Below are 21,835 nucleotides of genomic sequence, written 5' to 3' on the forward strand. Positions count from 1 at the left end.
TTCTACCTGTTAATTTCTGACATTGCTTGTTACATAAGAAGAAATAAAAATCCAATACAACTGAATACCGAACGATCCTCGAGATCTTCACTACACATTACATCATTTTTACAATAAACCTTAAGAAACAAATAAACAATTTGAGATTGCGCATGCGCAAAACAATTTTTTTTTAAATTAGCATTAGTTTTATTTGAGGTGCCTGCATACAACATTTCATTTAAATATCTTAACAATTTTTTTAAATAACCGACCGCGCATGCGCAAAACAAATTTTTCGATTCGGCATTAGTTTTACTGTTATTCGAGATGCCTACATACAAAATTTCATATAAATATCTTAAGAAATAAAAAAAATTGGGATTGCGCAAATACAAAAGGTGTAATGCGCATGCGCAATGCTTTTTGCACCTGCATACCTAGTTGTCTGAAGTTTAAGCAATATACTAACACGGAAAACCGGACATTCATTTGTTCTTTGTAACAGGATTTATAAAAGAAACCCTTTTTGGAGGTTTGGCGGGCAGTTTTTGGGCTGTAACTTTTTGGCTCGTTGGTCTACGTAGCCGAAAAACAATAGCGACCTTTCATACATCCTGCAAAACATATGTATCAATTTTCAAAACGATCGGACATTTCTACACAATGTCATCGTGCACGCGGATAGACAGACAACAATACAAATTTATAAGGTGAGGATAGATAATAATGTATGGAATTCATTCACCGGCGTACGCAAAGGGGGGCTGAAGTGGCTGCCCCCCCCCCGAAATAATCGACTTAACTGCTCAGCGGCACATCTCGTAAGTCGTCAGTCATGGTATAATTATTTAAATGCCAAGCGACAATAAAAATGATGCAGTTGCTGGAAAAACTACCTTACTTTTTCCTTCGCTTACTTGATCTTGCGAATGTGTACGACATACGTGAAAATTTACATACATATTGGTCTTAATTCTCGAGTTTCAGCCTCTCCCGAAAAAAAACCTGCGTACGCTACAGAATTCATTCATTACCTTTTTGGAATTGAAGCATCGGCTTTTATTTCTCCACATGGCAGTCGAAATTTTGGGAATGAGACCCTCTGGAGTTGCAATAGCGTCTCCAGGTCAAGGTGTAGACTACATTTTTAAAATGCCCCTACAAAAAAAAATCTAACAGCTACTGCTCAATTGCTGCACCTTTTGAAGAGGGATGCTCTTGCTGCTCTTATTTCTTTCATAATAAAAGGTAACAGATATGTCATTGTCGTATGTACTCATATAAGTATTTACTGGAACGCTTGGATTCCGCCTTACCTGCTCGAGAAACTGAGTCATATGTATATATTGTATCCTAACTTTTCCTCTCCGGGTTTGTGAAACTAATCCCGTCTCATTCCGAGTTGTAGGTACATGATTGATTGTTAACTGCATTTATTCCATGTTACCTTCTTATTATTTTTACGTTCGTTCAAGTGTCGGGAATATATATTTTTATATAACAAAATAATGCTTCCGGGACCCATTATCATTGAATAAAAAATTAAGCTTTTATTACTTCTACGACTACGAGTAAATTTTGATGGGAAGCTAAAATAAAAACAATTGATAAATAAGTTAAAAAATGACAGTGAATTTTTCATTGGCGGATATCGGGATATATGGCAATTCGTAATGAACAGCAAATCACAACTCTCAACTAAATTATAAAAAGTAAATTTACCAATATTACTAATGGACCTACATTTTAAGAGGTAATACTCGTTTAAATGGTCCAGTAGGCCCTGGCTTTATTTGGAAAATCTCTTGTTGATATTAGTCTTAACAGTTGGCATTTGAAATATTGGATTTTGTGTTTGCATATGTTTATAAATTAAAGGTTTAACTTGTAAAGCGTCCGGTGAACTTACAACGCCCTGTAGATCGGTAACGAAGCGTTTGCGGACCTATGTTTATATAGTTTTAGTCATAAAATAAGCAAAGAATTATCCCCTTCCGTTCTTACATCACATTTAGGAACACCCTGTATAATTATATAGGAAACAAGATTTCAAGGCCTCCTAAGAACTTTATGAATAACTGTCACAATTTTAGAAAATCGAAAATAAAACGAAAGCGTAACCGTATAGGCAATGTAATAATCGATCGATGTAGAATTTTTTCGGCATTTGAAAGTGCTAAAAAGAATTGTTGTATTTAAAAAAATCGACTTTTTAATGTTTGAAGTTATTAAAATTGCGAATTAGTTGTAGCCTCAAGTCAGTATTGTTAATTTTGAAAGACTTTTTGAGATTCAAGTCAATGGAGTCATAGGTACAGGGCCTTAATGAAAAGCAGCTAAACGTCAAAAATTTTGAAGTCTTGCATAACTTGAAAGCCTTTGATGCTGGGAATGGGGGAATGTATCAAACAACTTTTTTTTTCAATTAGATTTCGAACATGCAAAACATACAGGGTGTTCTATTTAAAATATGAAAGTTGCTATACCCAACAGGTAAAAACGAAAGCGAAACGATTATAATATTTTCTTTCGATAGATCAGGAAAAACTATGTTGGTATGCAAAAATTTTGAGATTTAAATTATTAATGGGAGTCGGAATATTTTTAGGTAACGATTTGCGTGGAACAACCTGTATACACCTTAATTAATTAATTAATTTATTTATTGTCCCTTACGCCAAATTACAGTGACCCGCATAATGCTTCTTTATAGGCGCCCCTAAAGAAGGAATAGAATTTGCGTTCCAAATTTGTGTACATTTTCGTGCGGCGCATATAGTTCACATTGACAAGAATTTCTGCGCACACAGCAAATTTGTGTCAAATTCAACGCACAACGTAAATATTTATCAATGTGGACTCGCCTTAACGTTTTAATGTGGACTCCAACCTCAATACACACCATATCCATACTGCATATACTTAAGAAAATAAAACAAGATTTGCAATTAGGTATCTATTAAATGAGTAAATCACATCACTACAAGTTATCAATGGATAACAGTAAAATAATAAATAAAATTTATACAAGAAAAATACAAAAAAGGTATCAGATTTTTTACGAACAAGATTCAGCATCATTGGTTCACATGAGTTGTCCTTAAATTATATCGAGTACACAATTTCATTTTACCAGTATATTATTTCGAGTCGTACTTTGGTTTTCTTACTTATATACAAAATCACAAAAGCGTTCAATATATACATATACAGAACTTACAAACTAATAAGAGGTGTAAATATAATATATATAAACAACATGAATTATACAACAAATATGTTTTTAATTACCTAATATATAAAGTTCTTAAAAATAGTGCTAGATACTTTAGAATGTCAATATAGCAGCACTAAAATAACAAAATACTGATGAAATATTGTATATTGGAAAATAATGATGTTTCAAGGCCTCTCATCCTAATGTCTATGGTTACAATCATAACGATGATATTGTAGTAAGGTACCGTTCATAGTGTTAATATACTTAGTTATTACTCTTAGCTGGTTCAGTAAAAAGTACATTATGCAAGCAAATCAATAGGAGTGTACAGTCGGTAACAATGAACGCATCATGCCTTTGTCTTCATTAAATACGATATCAATGCAAATTACCTCTAGTTGCAAATATATACAAAAACTTTACATTAAACTTATAAGTATTATTTATACATATCAAAATATACGCTATTATTTAATTAATACGGTATAAGTTAATAAAGCTAAGTAATCAGATAACATTTAAAGCAAGGATTAGAAGGCAAAAGCTGGATCCTATAAGTATCAACGCGAATACCTGGTCCATGCATGCATGCGTGCGATATAATTGCATGAACATATAAATCTACAATAACGAAACTGGTTCATAATGAAAAAATAAGAAAGAAAAATGTGCAAAAATTAAAAAACAATCCACTAACAAGCCTATTTCACTTAGATTAGACTTGAAGTGAGTTACGAAGTGATTTTTTGATAATACTTTTGATGGTGGGATATGGTTTAAGGGTTTAACATGCAAGGAGGGAAAGTTGGATATGTAAATTAAGTTTTACGTCATACTCCACCACCATAAGAAATTGAGATTAAAATTGAGAGAAAAAAGATGTTAGTCATGCAAGGAGAGGAAATTGGAGTTGGATAGTTTTATATCTCAATCAATATTATGCAACACTTCGTATTTTCAAAGAATCATGGTCTAGAGAACAAATAGTAGTAACAGCAGGAATGTAAGACATATTAAGTAAACAATAAATATATTTTGATATTTTAAGTATCTCATGTAAAACAGCCTTTTCTTTTTTTTTGACTAAATTAAAAAAATAAATAAAGATTTCATTCAATAACTAAAATATTTTATGCAACTTGAACAGCCATTAGATCTATATGGTGATGACTAAAAACTAGTATGCACAACACTGTAACTCTTATGTAAATGAGGCATTGTACAAAATGCAGAACTGAACCATAAGCAAAATACTAGCCACTATCGCATTTGAACTTAAAAATATAATACCCACACAAAATACTAGAAACACATAAGTGTTAAGGATATAAACCTCCCAATCAGTTTTTGCATCACATTTGGCAGTCTACCATATTTATACATAATTTATTTTCAAAATCGTCCACTATCTGCGATAACTGCAGATTTAGGAACCAAACCTTTTTGAGTACCTCTACAACAAAGTAACCATTTCTCATCTACTTCCAAAATTACTGTCAGTCGTTCCCCTTCATTATATGATAAATGACCACTTTCGGATGCCAAACGATGAGATAAGGTTCGTACTACCCTGTAATGCAAAATGTTTTAATTGAGCTTTTGACGAAAAAACATGGCCTCATATAAGTAAAATTTCTAATTCTCGCATAGTTGAGTTGTTTTAGAAAACGGAATAATTTTAAATTTTTAATTATAAATTCTTCAGGACAAACAAATTCTGTTTTTAAATGTAATAGACTTGAGCAGAAACAGAATAGCATCAATTAACACGTGAACATCATTCCCTCCACATTTGCACTATGCAGAATCTACCCCATCCACACTTAAACTATTTTTGAAAAGCTTCATTAATAGATTATCAGAACTATTTGTAAAATTGTAATTGAACAAAATGTAGTATTATGGAGCACAATGTGCTTTAATCCTCCAGAGCAAATAGTATTGCAATACAATTTTTTGATGTACGTCTCCATTTGTCGATAAACGTTTATGAGTAGAGTAAAATATAACATCGAAGTTGAATAACGTTTATTATAATTTTTCTATGGCTATCGATTTCGGCAACATTGCCATCATCAGGCCTAGCTATAAATATATCCTGTGTACACAGATGATGGCAATGTTGCCGAAATCGATAGCCATAGAAAAACTATAATAAACGTTATTCAACTTCGATGTTATATTTTACTCTATTCCAATACAATATTAGAAAACTCAACCATTCAATTTTAAATGCGTCATTAAGGGCGATGATGAATTTAATTGCATCCTATTACCGAAACATGGCATTGGAAACTTTAAACCAAAAAGATGCAAGACTTACCTACTACTCTGCACTTGAACAACAGGTTTTCTTCCTAATGAGCTGGACACTGCCCTACGAGGAGGTGTTAGTTTATTGTTTTTACTCTGAACATTTGCAGGTTTGTATGGAAGGCTGCTTGGTCGAGGTGAGTGTTTCAAGACATCAGAGGGGCCATCTTGCTGATCTAATCTGCTTGTCCTATATGGAGATAAATCGTGAAACTCCGAACATTTAATGCTTTAATTACCATCTTACCTAGTATTTGGTATGGGTTTCTTAACTTGCACCTTAGGAGGATTATTTCCGATGGAAGTTCTACTAATGCTTCCTATACATTTCCTATTCCCACTTGGAGGTGTAGTAACCTTCTTAGCAATTTTACTAGGTTTAGTTGTGGGTGAAACTACAGGAACAGGAATACCCGAAGGTGGTCTTACAGGAGATGTAACAAGCCGAGGTATTTTAGACTTGTTGGCGTGTGTAGGTGACTGTGGTGGAGAGCATGGTAAATCTTTTCCACTCAGTTTTTCCCATTTCTCCTGTAGTTTTCGGAATCTCGTTCCATTAAGCGGTTTCTCATCAGCAGCTTGTGATTCCAGTGATTCTGGACCATCATCCCTAAGACGAGAGGCATCCTCACTGGAATTGCTGTCCGATTTTTCCGCACTTGGCACTCTGTTATTGCGATTATTGTATGTTTCTAAACTATCAGTATATTCTTCTTCGGTGTCTTCACGTGCCAATCGATCATAAGCTTGATATAGTTTTGAGGTTAACGAAATACCAGACCACCTTTTCTTTGCAATCACAGTAACATCTTCGCCTAGACGAAAGCTTGGTTTAGACAAAACTCCGGGTTCTATGCAGGACCTAGGACGAACTTTACACTGACTTCGTGAGGAAGTGGAAGTATTTAAGAGGTCTGGGAGAGTGGGGTTCTCTGGCGAGCACTGTCGGACGGTGGTGGCCTCTTCTGCATCAGAAAGAGAATGAGAAGAAGTACTTTGCAGTGAATTTGCCAATTTCATGAGATTCCATTGCTTTGGCGTTAATGTCTTAGGTGATGATGGCTGAAAATATGTCAATAAATAAATATCATGTACATCATTATGCCAGTATTACCTTCACATGTGTAGGACTAGAAGGAACATATGAATCTATTCTTTTCAGACTCTCATGCAGTTGTCTGTACTCAAACAAAACATCGAAATGGAATGGTAACAATGCCAAAGGTTCTAATGCAGATATTAAAGTATCCAATAAACCCCTCACTGCCGCACCACCAGTGTGTGCAAGAAGAAGTAGAGAGTTTGGATTATAATGCTTCTTTAGCACAGTTTCGCGTGTTCTTAAATAACTAGTCCACGCATCCAACGATCTTACGTTTAATAAACCAAACACAAATGCATTAAATTTAACCAGACCTTCCGTAATTGCATCTTCACCATTAATTCTCATAACCAAATCATTTAACGCCTTAGTTAACGGACCTTGTTGCGCTGACGCTTCAACTACTTGCCAAACTGAATTACAGATCGGACCAAACGACGTTTCCAGATTGGGCTTTAAACCATCACTCAAAACTGCGTATATTGCAGGACAAAGATTTGTCAGAGCAATTTTTGCGCATGCCGGATTTAGGCTTGAATCTCCTAATGTTATTAATTCAGACTGATTCGTTGCCGGAGAAAAATGGTGAATTACTTTTTCAACCGCATCAGTAACTGCGGTTACTAACAGACGTTTTTGATTCAGATCGTAAGTCTGCTTCCTGACGTGAGTAGGTGTAAGTTGTGGACTAGAATAATTTTCTGGACTAATTTCTCCCTCTTCACATATCGGAATTTCGGCCAACGTTTTATGCTATAACATATTATACCGTTAGTCATAGTACATGATTTTTATATCTGAAGTTGTTACCACATTTAGCATTGATTTAGCACATTTCACCTAAACGTCTTTCATATAATTTCATACTTATATGCTTTGATTATTCATGAATAATTCACTAAATGGAGTAACTCTATGTGCCGCTATATGGTACTTACCTGATAAGTTCTTTGATTTGAAAAAGCAGATGCATTCGGAGAATTATTTGGTGGTTTCATCTCTAGATTGTTCTTTGGTAAAACGTTCACCTTCTCAGCAAAACTAACACTTTTCTTGCCACCAAAGTGTTCGTTGCCATCTTGATTGATCTTCAGCGCCAAGAACTTACTGACACACGAGCGCAATTGAATGATTTCCTGTTCGTCCAAATCTTCAGGATCGGATGACGACAAGCCACTCATTTTTAGGTATTCTTCTAACTGTAAGAGCTCATCACAACTGATATGGGATAGCAAAATATCTGTTTTGGGGTGAGGTGGAATTGGAACTCTGAAATTGACTTCTGGTTGTTCATCCAAACTACTACTTGATGTTCCTGCATCTACACCTTCGTCCTCAGTTTCACTCAAACGTTTATGCCTTTGATAATAGTGGTCAGGCAATGAATAACGTTTACTTGAGTTGTCCTTTGCGTTATTATCGTCACAAGTTTCAAACATGCTGTATCTTTTAGATTTCTCATTTTTGTATTGTTTAGCAGTTTCTAAGCTTTTCCTGAGAATGCCTTTTGGAAGTGGTGGTCGAGGAGGTACCACCTCTCGACATTTATGATCGTGTGAAAGACTGATAGAACGCTTGGGAAGAGGTGGAGCAGTAGTTCCGATAGATCTGTGACGTTCGCTCGTCATTAAGCTTGCTTCTGAGCTAGTAACACTGTCATATCGATAAACAAAGAGAGGATTAAAGTTTGTAGTAAGAGCGGGACTATTTTGCGAATCAGTGAGGAGCATAGTTGACGAACCCCGATACCCAGAACTCGGTTGTGTAGCTGTGCTGGAACTAGATGAAAAAGTTGTTGCGGTTTCTGCACTCCCTGTACGGTGCAGCATGGCACAGTCACAACTAGTTGGCCTTGCACGGCGTCTAACAGGCGGCGACGTACAGAAGGAAGGTTTTGTAAATTCGCTCTTTAAATTGGCTTGTTCAGCTATCTCAGGTACATCTGCTAATAATTGGCGACATTCATTTGGTAATAAGAAATTTAAGGATTCCCAATCACGTACATGGTCGAACCCTTTCTTTTTCAACGCCTCAAAATCATTACAGCTAAAAGGGCGCGTATTCGGTTGAACTGTTTTGTTTGGACCTCTTTGCGGCATTAAAAACACCTTTGCAGCATCTTCTGCTTTCTCATTAAGAAATTGTAAATCAGGAAGAACATAGTTCGGATATAAGATATATACAGGTTTCTCAGTTTCACCGTCTTTTTTTAGTTTATTCAGAAACGATGGCTGAACAACTTTAACACAATCTTTGGCGTTATGGCAATTTAATTTGTATGGAGCAGCTTTCAGGCTTTTGTCTATGTAACAAGAGGTTTGCATACTTTTGTTCATTAAGTGAACGGGTATTTGGGTTCCAGTTGTTTTTCCAATGTTTCTTACACGTTCGTTGCAGTCAGCTGTGTAACTGGATAAACTGGAAGAATCTGAAGATAAACTTACACCCAAACTGTTATTGCGTCTTGTTTGAGTGCTGTGTGCCTTTAACTTTCTTTTTCTTAGATCTTTATGCTCTATGCTGTTATTGTTGTTTACATTGAATTTAACGCACTGATTATGTTCGTTTTCAAAACTATCTCCTACGGATTCCAATTTTGATATACTTTCGGACAACTGTTCTACAGATTCACTTCGTGAAATATCTTCATCCTGCTCTTCTATGATTAGCTCATGAGTTCTAGACCCATTTTCACTCAATGACACGCCGTTTTCCAAACAGTTTGCTTTTGCTTCAATGCAGTTTGATTGTTTGTCCTCCAATGATTCGTTACTAGCAACGGAGTGAGTTGGCCAATTATCACTCACTGATGACTGATCCATCGCGGTAGACATGCCTGTAAAAATCAAATAAATTTTGCATTCCCTTTTAGAGTTACTACAGAAATTTAGCTGTTACTTTCATTGATGTGCTTATAGTAAAACACTCAACTGAAAATGAAGAACCGTTTTGATTTTAAATTAAAAATGAATAGGTAAATCTAAAAGTTCATTGACCGATCTGTTCTTTATTACTATAGAAAACAAGTACATTAGGTACCTACCTACTTACTTTATATTTAGAAAGTATTGAAACAAACTATATTGAAATTCCGAACATGGAAAAATTGCCTTTTACATTTACAGCCATGGTCTTGAGTAACGAAATGCGAAGTTTTAATCTACTATTGGCTATTGGCAAATAGCAGTTTGAATAATTCTTCTTATAGGGATGCTTCTAATCACAACTGACACTATACAATCATTTCTAAATAATCAGTGATTGCCCTCTGAATCATTTTCTTATTTCTGATGACTATAATACACAAACAAAAGAAGGGCAAAGTTTAATTGTAGATTAATTGTTTTCAAAGATAATAAACATAATTAATAATAATCGTTGTAAATTGATTGACAAATGATATTTACCTTCTGCACTCATGCTTTTCTGTTTCATGAAGAGTTTGACCAAATTCAAATTTGGCTGTTTATTAGATTCGCTACTGGTACTTCCACAATCCGCTGAGGTGGCCATATCGGAAACCAAACTGCCCCCGCTCAGACTGCTAGTCTGAATCTGATGTTGAATATCAAAAACTTTGACAGCCCTCCTTTTAGACGCATCAATCTAGAAGTTATTAAATTATGCATGCGACAATCGATTTGAAAACTTAACTTACAGAGCTATTAAATGGTGTGTTACTACGCAAAAATCCACTGCTCATAAGTCCCTTTACCTTCTGTTTGTACAAATTAGGCATACTTTGACTTTTTAATACATTGTCCACAGCACTATACTTATTGCTATCCACTGAACTATTGTTGTTTCCTGATGGATGTCTTTTTAATTGATTATCACTTGTTCTCTTCTTTAGTTTGCTCCAAGTTGTAAATCCGCCCGAATCTGATTGAGCCATTGATGTATCGGGAAGTTTAATATTATCAGGATGCACTTTCATATTGCCTTCCCAATGAATACTACCACTTCCAGACATCCCACCGCTCTTATCTATAAAAGAAAGTTAATGCCTAAGGTCGTGTTAATTATTTAACCAGAACGATAAACATTCTTTATTTACATAATAAATTGTTGTCAAATGAAGTGAGTCCTAAACACATTGTAAATGATACTTTCCAAAGTCTATCAAATATCTCAGACTAACCTGACTCGTGATAATCGCTATCCTCAGAATACATAGTCAAAGATCCTTCAAAGGCAATAGTGTAATTATCCTTGTTGGCTTGGCATGTTAACATAATATCGTGCTCATTCATTAGTTCACAGTCAAGAGAATCCACGCTAAAATTAGCACCAGGCATAGGTATTTCCTTTACAGGACTGAACAGTAACTCCGATTTGCAAATCGACATGGATGTTGAATTGGCAGTATCTTCGCCTTGTGAGCTACTGCTATGTGGACTTATGGAACTATCGAAATCGAATTTTGCCATCATAGATCCAGAGACACTTGCAAAACTTTCTCCTTGGTGGTGCTGTAAATTAGGGTAAACGTGATTGAATTGGTATATCAAAGTGAGGTACTCACATCTTGACTTAATGGATCTGTACACATTGTCGGTAAATTTGTTAGTAATGCATGAATATCTTCAGTTCGAAAACTCTCCATATCAGCTTCCGCCAAATTTGCATCCATATTTTTTGCAAGCACATCATAGTATCCAACATCATTGGCATCATAAGGCTCTGATAATGACAATATGCTTGTGTGGTGATTGGTACTACCATCTCGATAACTACAAAAACGTATAATAGTGCAAAATTGAAGTCTACTGGCACTATTCATTCAGCAAAAACTTATAGGTGCACGGGTGTTTTGCCAAAAAGAAAATGAAGGGCGTAGCTTAATTTGCCGGTGTGTTAAGCAAGGAATATCGTTTACTACTAAATGTGGGTTAAATGATGTCAGCGTTTAATTTGTGCACCAGCTGTGGAGTCTGTTAACGATAAAAATAATTCCGCTTGCTTACTTACTTATAATCAAGAAACCATTGATAGTCGGAGTTATCTTGAATAAAGTCTATATCCTGTGAAGAAGTATTACTCAGGCAGCTAGTCGTTGATCCCGGATGGTTGCTGTTACAGTCTGAATCGGGGCTGTGCGCTGTTATTCTTCCACCCACCACAACCTCCCCCATCGTTTTACCTGCAAAAAAAGTTCACGTTTAGCATAAATGGACACAGGTCCAACAGAAATTACGCTTATTACATACATTCAACAAGTCAACAAATTCGTAATACAAACATTTAATCATCGCACGTTTTCTGTTACAATTTTCCGCGGTTATCTATGTATGTACTTGAGATTAAAGCAGCATTTAACAGAATTAGACGTATGTGTCCCTTTTTCGGACAAAATAAAAGATGAAGGTGCATTCAGGTCCCAATTAATATAAATTGTTCTGTTCGTGAAGGAAAACACATTTCTAACTTTTAAGTTAATTGGCATAGGTCTAAACAATTACTGGAAATGTACTTTTGACCTAACGAGTATAGGTAAATTTAGAAATTGGTATAAAGAAACAATTACAAAGCCACAAAATAAGAGTACGAAAGGCGCATCTACCTACCAGGCAAGAATCTTTAAATTGAGCTCTGTGAACGTCCAACAGGAAAAATACATAAATCATGAATGAGGACGTAAAGACATACATCGTCGTTTGTTGTCTCGTCCTATTGCAAAATATAGCAAAAATTCAACTGGGTTGGTTGAATATCCCACAGGAAGTTTAAGATGCTGGGAAAGAAATGAGTTGACTACAGCAGCTTCGATTTAGTCATTGTCGGCGTACTTCACATGAAATTTTCGCCCAATTTTATTGACATAACGCTTGGAAATGATGAGAAAATCGACAGTAAGAGTCCGCAAATTAGCTCAGAGGTCAAATGTATCTTCTGCTGTCGTTCCAACTTACTAATTAAATGGTTTTATTCTGCAGTACCCCTATTATTGTTTTGTTATACCTAGTATAAAAAACAAAAGCGCTTAAATGATTCCTGTTAAAAATTCATTTGTTGCTTTCAAAAATATAAAACAAATATGTATTCTACTTCCATTAAGAGTTCAAAAGGTTGGTAGTTATCACGCCATTTTATATTATATTTCAAATAATCGAAAAGTAATTTTTTCATATTTCTTGCAGCGGTTCAGCCTTTGTTAATTGATCAATTTCTCTTTGAACACCTCAAATTAAGTTTTGGAGTGGGCATAGTCCATACGTCGGTCCATACCAGTCAGAATGTAGACTCAAAACAAAAGCAGAAAACAATGTCGCACACGTGTAAAGTTTGAGTCGATTTGAGACTACTGTTAGTAATTATGTAGGTAACTACCAAGTAAACACACCTTTCTCAGTAGTGTGTTAAATTACGAATTTTACAATTCAATTTAGATACTGAATGAGCAAATAAGATAGATAAAATAAACGGGAGAGACGAAGGCTAATGCGTTTACGCACGATGTACAAAACGAATTTCAACTTTCTATACTAACAAATTCTTTTTCGGAAATAAATTATCAACGAAATTGGTTGTGACATGACGTTTTTTGGCAGTCTTTCAAAATAAATACAAAGAGAGTAACATTATATGTCATAAATTATTCCTATAACGAGAAGGTTTGTTTATCTAATAATAAAACTGGTAAGTATATCAAGTTTTTTAGGCAGCTAAAATGAGGAAATCTGTCCCAATACCAGAATACTTAAAATAAACCCGAGAATAAACCCCTAAAGCAAATCTAAAAAAGCGGCAGAGCACCTCGGTATGACCCTACGAAGTGATTGGATTTGGCCCATTTTTTAATAGGTTTGTTACATGTGGTATATATGTCAACTGTGCAAAGTTTGAACCGAATAGGTTCAAGTGTTTGACAGAGACAGAAAGGCGTGACCCTACGAGGTCATTGGAATTGACTCATTTTCAATACGCTTATTATTTGTGGTATATAGGTCAATTATGCAAAATTTGCACCGAATCGGTCCAATCGTTTGACAGTTATCGTGTTCCTCTAAAGCCTGCATCGTTTTGCTTTGCCGCTTAATAAATAGTAGGTATAGCCATTGGTATTTATATTGTTTATAAATACAATGGTATAGCATAACACCACGATCGTGGCACGTTCGACACGGATAATTCTTGAATCTTGATTATTAACGAGCGACAAAGCGCGTTTATGATTTTCAACTTTCTGTCCGTCCGTCCAAATGTGTACAACAATTCTGCTTTCAGTAGTAGGTAGGCAATGGTCCAGGGACTAACTGATGTCTGTGTACAAGATAACTGGCGAACGGTTTAGAATTTGGTGATTATAACGAAAGCCTAATTACCCCATAAATAAATTTTTATCTCACAGTACAATTGGCAAAAGAAATACCGAATGATCCAAAATAAATGCAGACAGTTTAAACTTAGCGCGTAAAGTTTTTAGTTTTTTTACGTCAGGCATTGTTTAGTTAGAAGGTGATTAATTTATGCAGTAATCGCCATCCATTGGCGGCTTTTTTTATGTAAATTTTTATTTTCTTGTCTGTACCGCGATCCTTTTAAAGCAAACCGTTAGTTTCATGCAACCTTATTTTGTAAGCTTAATGGGGATGGATATTGATACATTCATTTTAAAGGCGTAGTATCAAGCGCAACACGTTTAGAAGAATTAGAAGACGTAATTCAAGGAAAAATATGCTACCCCACCATGTTAGTGAAAGTTGTCGAAGATGTAGGAGAACGTAACCCCAAGAAATAAATTCGGAAATTATCTTAACGGGTGAGCAAATCAATATGAGTGATAACATCTCTATTTGATATTATTACAGACTTATCAATAATATGTAGCACAACATTTCGCACGAAGATATCGGAATGTTTTCATATATAGTTTCGGAGACGAAGCACTGCTTTTAAATAAATGGCATTTGGTATGCCAGCAACTTTATACGTTCGATATGGCCTACTCTTCTACTAATCTAGCCTTAAATTGGTTGTTAATACCCAGCGACTTCCCATTTTCTTCTTACCCTATGGTAAATCGACTAAATCCCACGTGTGGTTTTCATCAATTTCCGCTTGCATGGCCTGTAACCACTTCTCGAAATATTTGGAGATTACTGCTCCATTAAAGATGTCGATTCTGCCATAAGTAGATATAGTTGTTCAAATACTCCGGCCTCTTAATTTCTCTGCGAATAACATCCTCAAATTTCGGCCACTTTACTGGCAAATCTTGATTAATATCAGTAGAAACTTCCTTCTGAATTGGAATCTCCCTCTCAATCTCATCACCTCGCTTATTGCGTGCATTAAGTGACATTTACAATTGTACAATTCCTCCCTCAGTTTCTACTGATCACACGTCTACATCCTCTGCTGCAGCTTGCCGGTTTCTTACAACTGACTCGTCTTTACAAAGGACGTCACAACTTAAAACCACTGTTCTTTCCAATCCATACCACCACCATCCTTATCACCATCGTAACCCACAAAATGACCGGTTACACTTTTCTTATCGTATTTCTTACGCTTCTCTTTGGGAACATACATGTACAAAAAAACCTGTACCAAAAATTTTGAAGCGAGTTCGCCCTAAAGCATCCTTGCCATGCCATAACTCGAACGGTGACTTATCTGGACTCGATGTAGGTCCAGTTTGATTTAATATGTAACATGTGTTGACAGTTTCTGCTCACAGCATAATTGTCACCCTTTGCAAAAAATGCATGTAATGACTGCATGCATTATGCTTAAAAAGATAGTATCTTCAACTGCAACTCTACTTAAGTTAAGAGCATCGTTATTTGAAACATACTCGAGATAAAATTAAATTAGAAAATATTGGCCCATAACGAAATAATATGGGTATTAAAGGCGAATGGAATTTATTAGTGTTAAAGGAGTTCAATTAGTGCAAGAAGTTATATTGAAAACTAAGCTCGTTGGTAGGTAATAAAATATGTATCTCAATTAATTAAACAGAAAGATAAAAACTGGTACTTACTACAACCAGTCTTGTAATAAAAACAGATTACGAGCTTAATTTGAGATTAATTTAAATGAGGTGACCATACGCCTACCTGTGAAAGTGATTGGTTTTCTCGAGGGTTTTGTAAATAAAAGAAAGAACACTTTTGTGTATGCAACCATTGCTTTGAAGACAATCCACCTGTAATCGATAAAATTCGGCGTTTTAAAAAAGTAAATAGCAGTCAATCTCGCGAAAATATGACGCCTTTCCTGTGAAGCCCAATTAAGATCGATATAACTCCAAGTAAATGCACATATGTCCATGAAGTGGTTATTTGAAGATCATCCCTTGACACCAACAAGGGCATCAAATAACTAAACTTTCGCAGATATCTTATCCAGTATCCACGTACAGTGTGTCTGCTTATATGCAGTAAGGGTCTAGGACACTTCGCCGAATGCCCACAACGCCGACACGATTTTTTGAAGGTCCATATCGCCGACTAGGGACACTACGCCGACGGACACTACGCCGACCGTGCCCACATCGTCGACAAGTATGCAAGGGACACAACGCCGACCATGCCCACTTCGCCGACGGACACTACGCCGATCGTGCCCACATTGCCGAAACGTGTGCAAGGGACACTAAGCCGAACGTGACCACAACGCCGACTGTTCGAAAATCCAGGCCCCTCATACTCTGTCCAGTGTATGAGTTTGCATTTTAAAAAGTTTAAAAAACATGTCCTAAACCTACAAATAACCTAATATCCAAAGCTGCTTTGCTTCACACTCCGTCCAGTTTGATTAAGAATTTTCGTATGAGTCTGTAGTTCGAAAAAAGTTAAAAAAAATATTCTGAACCTACAATAACCTAACGTCAAAAGCTACTTGGTGTTGCACACCGTCCAGCTTGATTAAGAAGTGTTGTATGAGTCGACGTTATGGTCACGTTCGGCTTAGTGTCCCTTGTTCACTTGTCGGCGATGTGGGCACGGTCGGCGTAGTGTCCGTCGGCGAAGTGGGCATGGTCGGCGTTGTGTCCCTTGCACACTTGTCGACGATGTGGGCACGGTCGGCGTAGTGTCCCTAGTCGGCGATATGGACCTTCAAAAAATCGTGTCGGCGTTGTGGGCATTCGGCGAAATGTCCCGGCCTCTGCAGTAACTATTACGTGCTCAAAAACCATATGAATCTAACAAAGATCATGTAGTAATGATCTTTGAGCAAAGCAAAGGTGTTTAGTTCATACTGAACCTCGTACTGAACTATTTTAAAGTAGTTATTCTTATGCTGTGTTAATATTGCGCGCCAGTCATTTCAATTCGTGTTCTTTTTCGCTGTTTTTAAAAAGCAGACCCATAAATAAGACCAGAGACGTTACGCATCAGTGCCAAACGTGACTATCTCAGTCTAGGATTATGCTGATTCTATTTTGAGTACTTCTATTAATACCTTAGTATGACCAACGGAGAAGTTGAATGAAAATATTGAACAAACTTTAATTCACTATTACAGTAAATTGGTGTGTGTACAGCAACGTTTCCTACATGTTTCTTGGTAGACTTCATACTAATTTTAACAAATATAAAATATTGACTGCTAACGAAACGAATCGGTAACTTGGTCATATAATGATAACGCACAAAGAACTTCCTTGGGAGGGTGCTAAATATAGTCCATACTTCTAAGGGGGAATATTAATGTTATGTTTCCTCGTTGTGTTTCAAATGTAACGGGCATTCTTGTGTACTTTCCTATAAAAACTGAAAAATATTTTAAACTCGTTAGTCATTAAGAATATACCTATCGTTGGTATGAACATTTGAATGCATTGAAATAAATTTCCCACAAATTACACTTTTTGCATCTGATTGCAATGCAATAAAGAGGTTTAATCTCGGTATGTTTAGGATTAACTAAATATCAAGGTACAATACACAACTAAAGCTACTAACTTTATATAACTACTGCAGTGGTACGAAGTCGATTAAATAACCAAATATCTGGAAATGAGCTGTACACACTAGGGGAACGTCACCGAAATGAAGCAGAAATGTTGAGACACTTCTTGGAAATGATATTGTAGATGACATTTTTAGAAAGTCCATTTTTTGCGCCGGATTCAAAATAAAAGCGCCAGAAGTAAATATAGTCGAAAAGTTTTATTAAAATTTTACAAATTTGACCGCCCCTGCGGGCCTTAAGCCACGGGATCTCGCTACCAGACATGACTTTTTCTACTTCACTATGTATCAGCATACTTTACACAAAAAATTAGCTATGTAGCGATAACTCACTTTTTCCGTAGCCAGCTCTTCGTCTATTTGGAAGTTGAAGTAAGTATGACTCACCTTTTGAAGCACCAGCAATCCGAATCAAACAAAATATGGATGATATCGGTCTATCTGTACTCTCAATCTCAAATATAAAATACAACTTCGATTTTTTCATTATTACGCCGATGAAAACTCGCATGCCATATTTGGGATGGCATACTGGGACAACACCTTCTGGGCCCTTACATTTTTGAGGGGCGGGTAACCGCTATTTAACGTTCCTGCGTCGCGACTTAGTGAAACTCTTGGAAAATGTCGCTAGACGATAAATGGTTTTCAACACGATGGAGCTCCTGTACAAAATGGGGACTATCTTGATGAAATGTTTCCGGCGAGGTTTCCGGATTGGCTGTGGGGGCCCCGTAAGGTGGTCCTCAAGATCGCCAAACGGTGACAGGACGGTACCAATTACTGACGAAGGCATGCGGGAGATAAGTCATGTGGTTTTCCGTGGTTCACCTCAGGGCGGTTTCTACGGCCCACCAACGCGAAGGTCGTGATTTCGTGTGTCATTCTTTTTTTTTGTAGTTGCAAATCTACCCAACACTTTTTCTCGACTTTTTTAGTAAACAACTTTGTTAACCATATTTTTTATATTATTTTTTTAACATGGCAGATCAGATTTGGGTTAGAAGAAAAGCGTCTTTTCTACAAAATTGAGTTTCAACTCGTTTTTTCCGTGTAATTTTCTTATGGAATGTGTGATTTAGTTTGTTGTCAGTGGAAATCTTGTAGTTTCGGCTATTCAGAGCTACAATTTGTGAAGGGGATGTCTCGGGGGATGATTATATGACAGTGGAAAATGTCTTGGCCCCTGCCTCAATATAAATTTTATCCGCTGTCGCCGCGATTTAGTTTCTCTCAAAAAAAATTCGGAAAACTATCACATTTTGAGGAAGAGATTATAACAGCGAAATCGTCAAAGTTTAAATAAGCGAGTAGGTATAACATGTTACATGAAAAACTAAGTACTTTCCAAATCTGCAATAAAATATGAGGTGTTCCATACGAGAGGTCTTAGATGCTACAGTATATCCATATTGAGACAGGGGCCGATTTATCCGAATATTCGATGTGTGGGAGACCAACAAAATTTATTTCTTACTGAAACATTCTAATGATTCCTTAACATAAGTGAGTTCAGCAATACAAATTCCAACAAGCAGTCACGAATTTCATCGCTTAATAAATATAAATGAGGAACGCAATTTAGATATAATCAAGTATTAAGTCTCAATTATTATTAGTGATCGTTGTTTTTAATTCACAAATGAAATCCCTTGGAAATGCCTTATTCTTAATGAACCCTTACTTACTTCTAAAATAGACAAAAAGGTATTATTGAAAATTTGTTATTGGCAAATATAAAAAATTTTCATACGGACGGTTTTTCTCGTCTCAGTTTTAAACTTATATGTGAATACATTTATATCCATGCAAATTAACTGCGGGATCAGTTTAACAAGAAAAACCCGTCCTTACTGTGTTTCAATTACCGGATGTTCCCAAAAATTATGAAACCATCTACATGACAGATAAGTTTCATGTATTTAAACAAGAGGATATCTGTCGGATAGATTTAACTGAAACATGAAAGACCATCCCTAAATGTTAAATGCGGTTTTTTGTTGTTCTGGAAATCCAATTTGAGGCAGTTTAAAAAGCTGAGAACTATGAACTTTGTATAAAGGCGTGCGGTAACTATTAATTTAGATATCATACATGCATACATAATAAAATGTAAAAGATCCTCAATAAAATTTTTAATACTCCTTTAATAGCCGTATAGTGGTCGGTAATTTAAAGGATATCGCTCTGAAAAACAATTTAATTAGTTAACTACGGCACAATGACAATCAAAATGAATGATAAAGAGCTCCAATGGCATTATTATGTCATCAACAGAATCATCTAATTAGTGCTACAGTGCCATTCAAATTTCGACTACAATTTAATAAAATGCAATTAACATACCTTGACGTATAAAACGGTGGATGTAACCTTTACCAACAGTCCTTGTAGGGGGTGGATAACCCTGTGATTGGAATTGCACGTATTTCATGCTATCGATGGTATGTACACGTTAAACAAAACTTCTGACACAAGAATAACACAAACATTAACCCACTATTAGTTACAAATAGCATTCTTCCAATTGTTTACAACTGTTTATCAACACTTCCTAGGGAGCAAGCAGTCTGTTAGTCACATTACTTAATCGATAAAAAAAACAATGAGAGTATTAATTGGTTTAATGCACTGCGTCAAGAATAATAAAAATTAAATAAGAGTGAAGGGTTATCGTACATCAAACAATTTTGTAGGATCTTGGGGAAAGTTCAGAGAGTTTGTTGGCAAAGTTTGCATAAGAACCTCGATAAGAACACACTTTGTATGCGCCGGCAGGGAGCAAACAAAATTACTGGAATTTTAAATGAAAAAACTTTCAGATAGAGTGAATGGATAATTTTCTCAAGACGAAACCTCTAAACATTTTCATTTATCCTCAGGGCTAAAGGACTAAATTGAAGGCTCTCTTTAATTGAAATTATTTTCGCGTTACTACATTCCTTACAGCTGAATAAATTACCGCAAGCCTCGTTGTGTTGCGTAATTTGCTTTTAGTCTAGCATTGGGGGATAAATAATTACAATTTCCAAAAGAGTTTCTGCGATTGGAGACTTGCGCAAATAAATTCTTTGCTGCAAATACAGGAAATCATTTATGGTGTAGCAAAAACGAAACGAGAAATAAGGTGTTAGAGTGCTCTGCCTATTTATGCAATTATAAATAAGGAGTTGCATTATCGATATCGACATTATTGATAAATTTTAACATTTTAACAATTGGATGGACAAAGATTACAAGTCGGATTACAATCTAAGCACCGGCGTGATACAATATTATAGTTACATATAACTACAGTTCCACCTTTCGTCGAAGAAAAAATGCAAATTTGCATTCTTACTGCATTGCAATCTCGAGCATTTAAGTTTCTTTGGAACGTGTACCATTATTTTTGCAATTTGCAATTGAACAAACCAAATGTGTAAGAATATAGTGGCCAATTAAACATAATTAAAGTAGTATATCATTTTACTTGAAATTTGCCTTTTCTATCTCGAGTTTCTTCACTTTCTGAACGAGTAGGTAGAAATTCCATAAAAGGAGCGAAAAGAAACCATTTTACCACACATTGGGTCGAAAGTATAATTAATATAGCCAATGTCGAATAACTATTTCCTCTTTCACAATCGAAAATCACTTTTTGCTAGAATTAGTGTTTAAAAGGCAAAAGCAGTGTCAATAGTTTTTAAAACGGACAAGGAGGTATACCAAGTGTGTACCAAATTACGCTTACCTGTGTAAATTTGGCAGAATTGGAGGGATTATATGACTATAAAATTTTGGTGAACGATATTATGAGTAAAAACGAATTGAAAACTATAAGTAATCCTAGAGTACGAAATCGGTGCACACCCTGTATATTTTTACAATTTTAGATACTAAAATTTTACATCTTATTACACATCGTTCAATAAATCCCAAGACTAACTAAGAAAACAACATTTGTTTCGCAAAATCAATTTTTATTCATCAACCCAATCACCTTCAAGAGCATCGGTGTCCTTTATCACAAAACATGCATTGTCTTCATATACAGTTTTTCTTAGGCCTGATTTTTCACGTTTCAATCGCTTCTGGATCTGTTATGGTATTGAACTTTCACTATCAGAAGAAGCCCGCGAACCTGAATTCTCTGTTTGTAGTTTCTTTAAAGCCTTGATATTGGTAAAATTAGCTCTATTTACGATGGTACTTCACAGTGTACAAGAGTTCGTCCCATATTTGTTAGACTTTCTATTATGGCTTAAGGGGCTTCTGTATTTAACATACATTTTTGGTTTAGGAAGTTCTGAG

At 35.8% G+C, this 21,835-nt stretch overlaps 1 protein-coding gene across 6 annotated transcripts in view; it reads right to left on the minus strand.

Moving 5' to 3' along the window:
* Nucleotides 1-2,923: 2,923 nt before the first annotated feature.
* Nucleotides 2,924-21,835, minus strand: part of LOC116163770 — a 93,218-nt gene continuing 74,306 nt past the window's right edge. For 5 of the 6 annotated variants that reach the window (XM_031477882.1, XM_031477881.1, XM_031477878.1 and 2 more), the window contains 10 exons: nt 11,589-11,760; nt 11,143-11,350; nt 10,759-11,089; nt 10,276-10,604; nt 10,025-10,223; nt 7,556-9,453; nt 6,630-7,370; nt 5,763-6,577; nt 5,526-5,705; nt 2,924-4,772 (listed from right to left, as the gene is read on the minus strand). In XM_031477882.1, coding sequence (XP_031333742.1) covers nt 4,595-4,772; nt 5,526-5,705; nt 5,763-6,577; nt 6,630-7,370; nt 7,556-9,453; nt 10,025-10,223; nt 10,276-10,604; nt 10,759-11,089; nt 11,143-11,350; nt 11,589-11,760 — 5,051 coding nt within the window. In that variant the 3' untranslated portion in view covers nt 2,924-4,594. Of the gene's footprint in view, nt 4,773-5,525; nt 5,706-5,762; nt 6,578-6,629; nt 7,371-7,555; nt 9,454-10,024; nt 10,224-10,275; nt 10,605-10,758; nt 11,090-11,142; nt 11,351-11,588; nt 11,761-19,888; nt 20,131-21,835 lie in introns of those variants that run through there. The other variant, XM_031477880.1, reaches the window with a different exon arrangement.

This window comes from Photinus pyralis, unplaced genomic scaffold (assembly GCF_008802855.1).
Source record: "Photinus pyralis isolate 1611_PpyrPB1 unplaced genomic scaffold, Ppyr1.3 Ppyr1.4_LG2, whole genome shotgun sequence".
NCBI lineage: Eukaryota > Metazoa > Arthropoda > Insecta > Coleoptera > Lampyridae > Photinus > Photinus pyralis.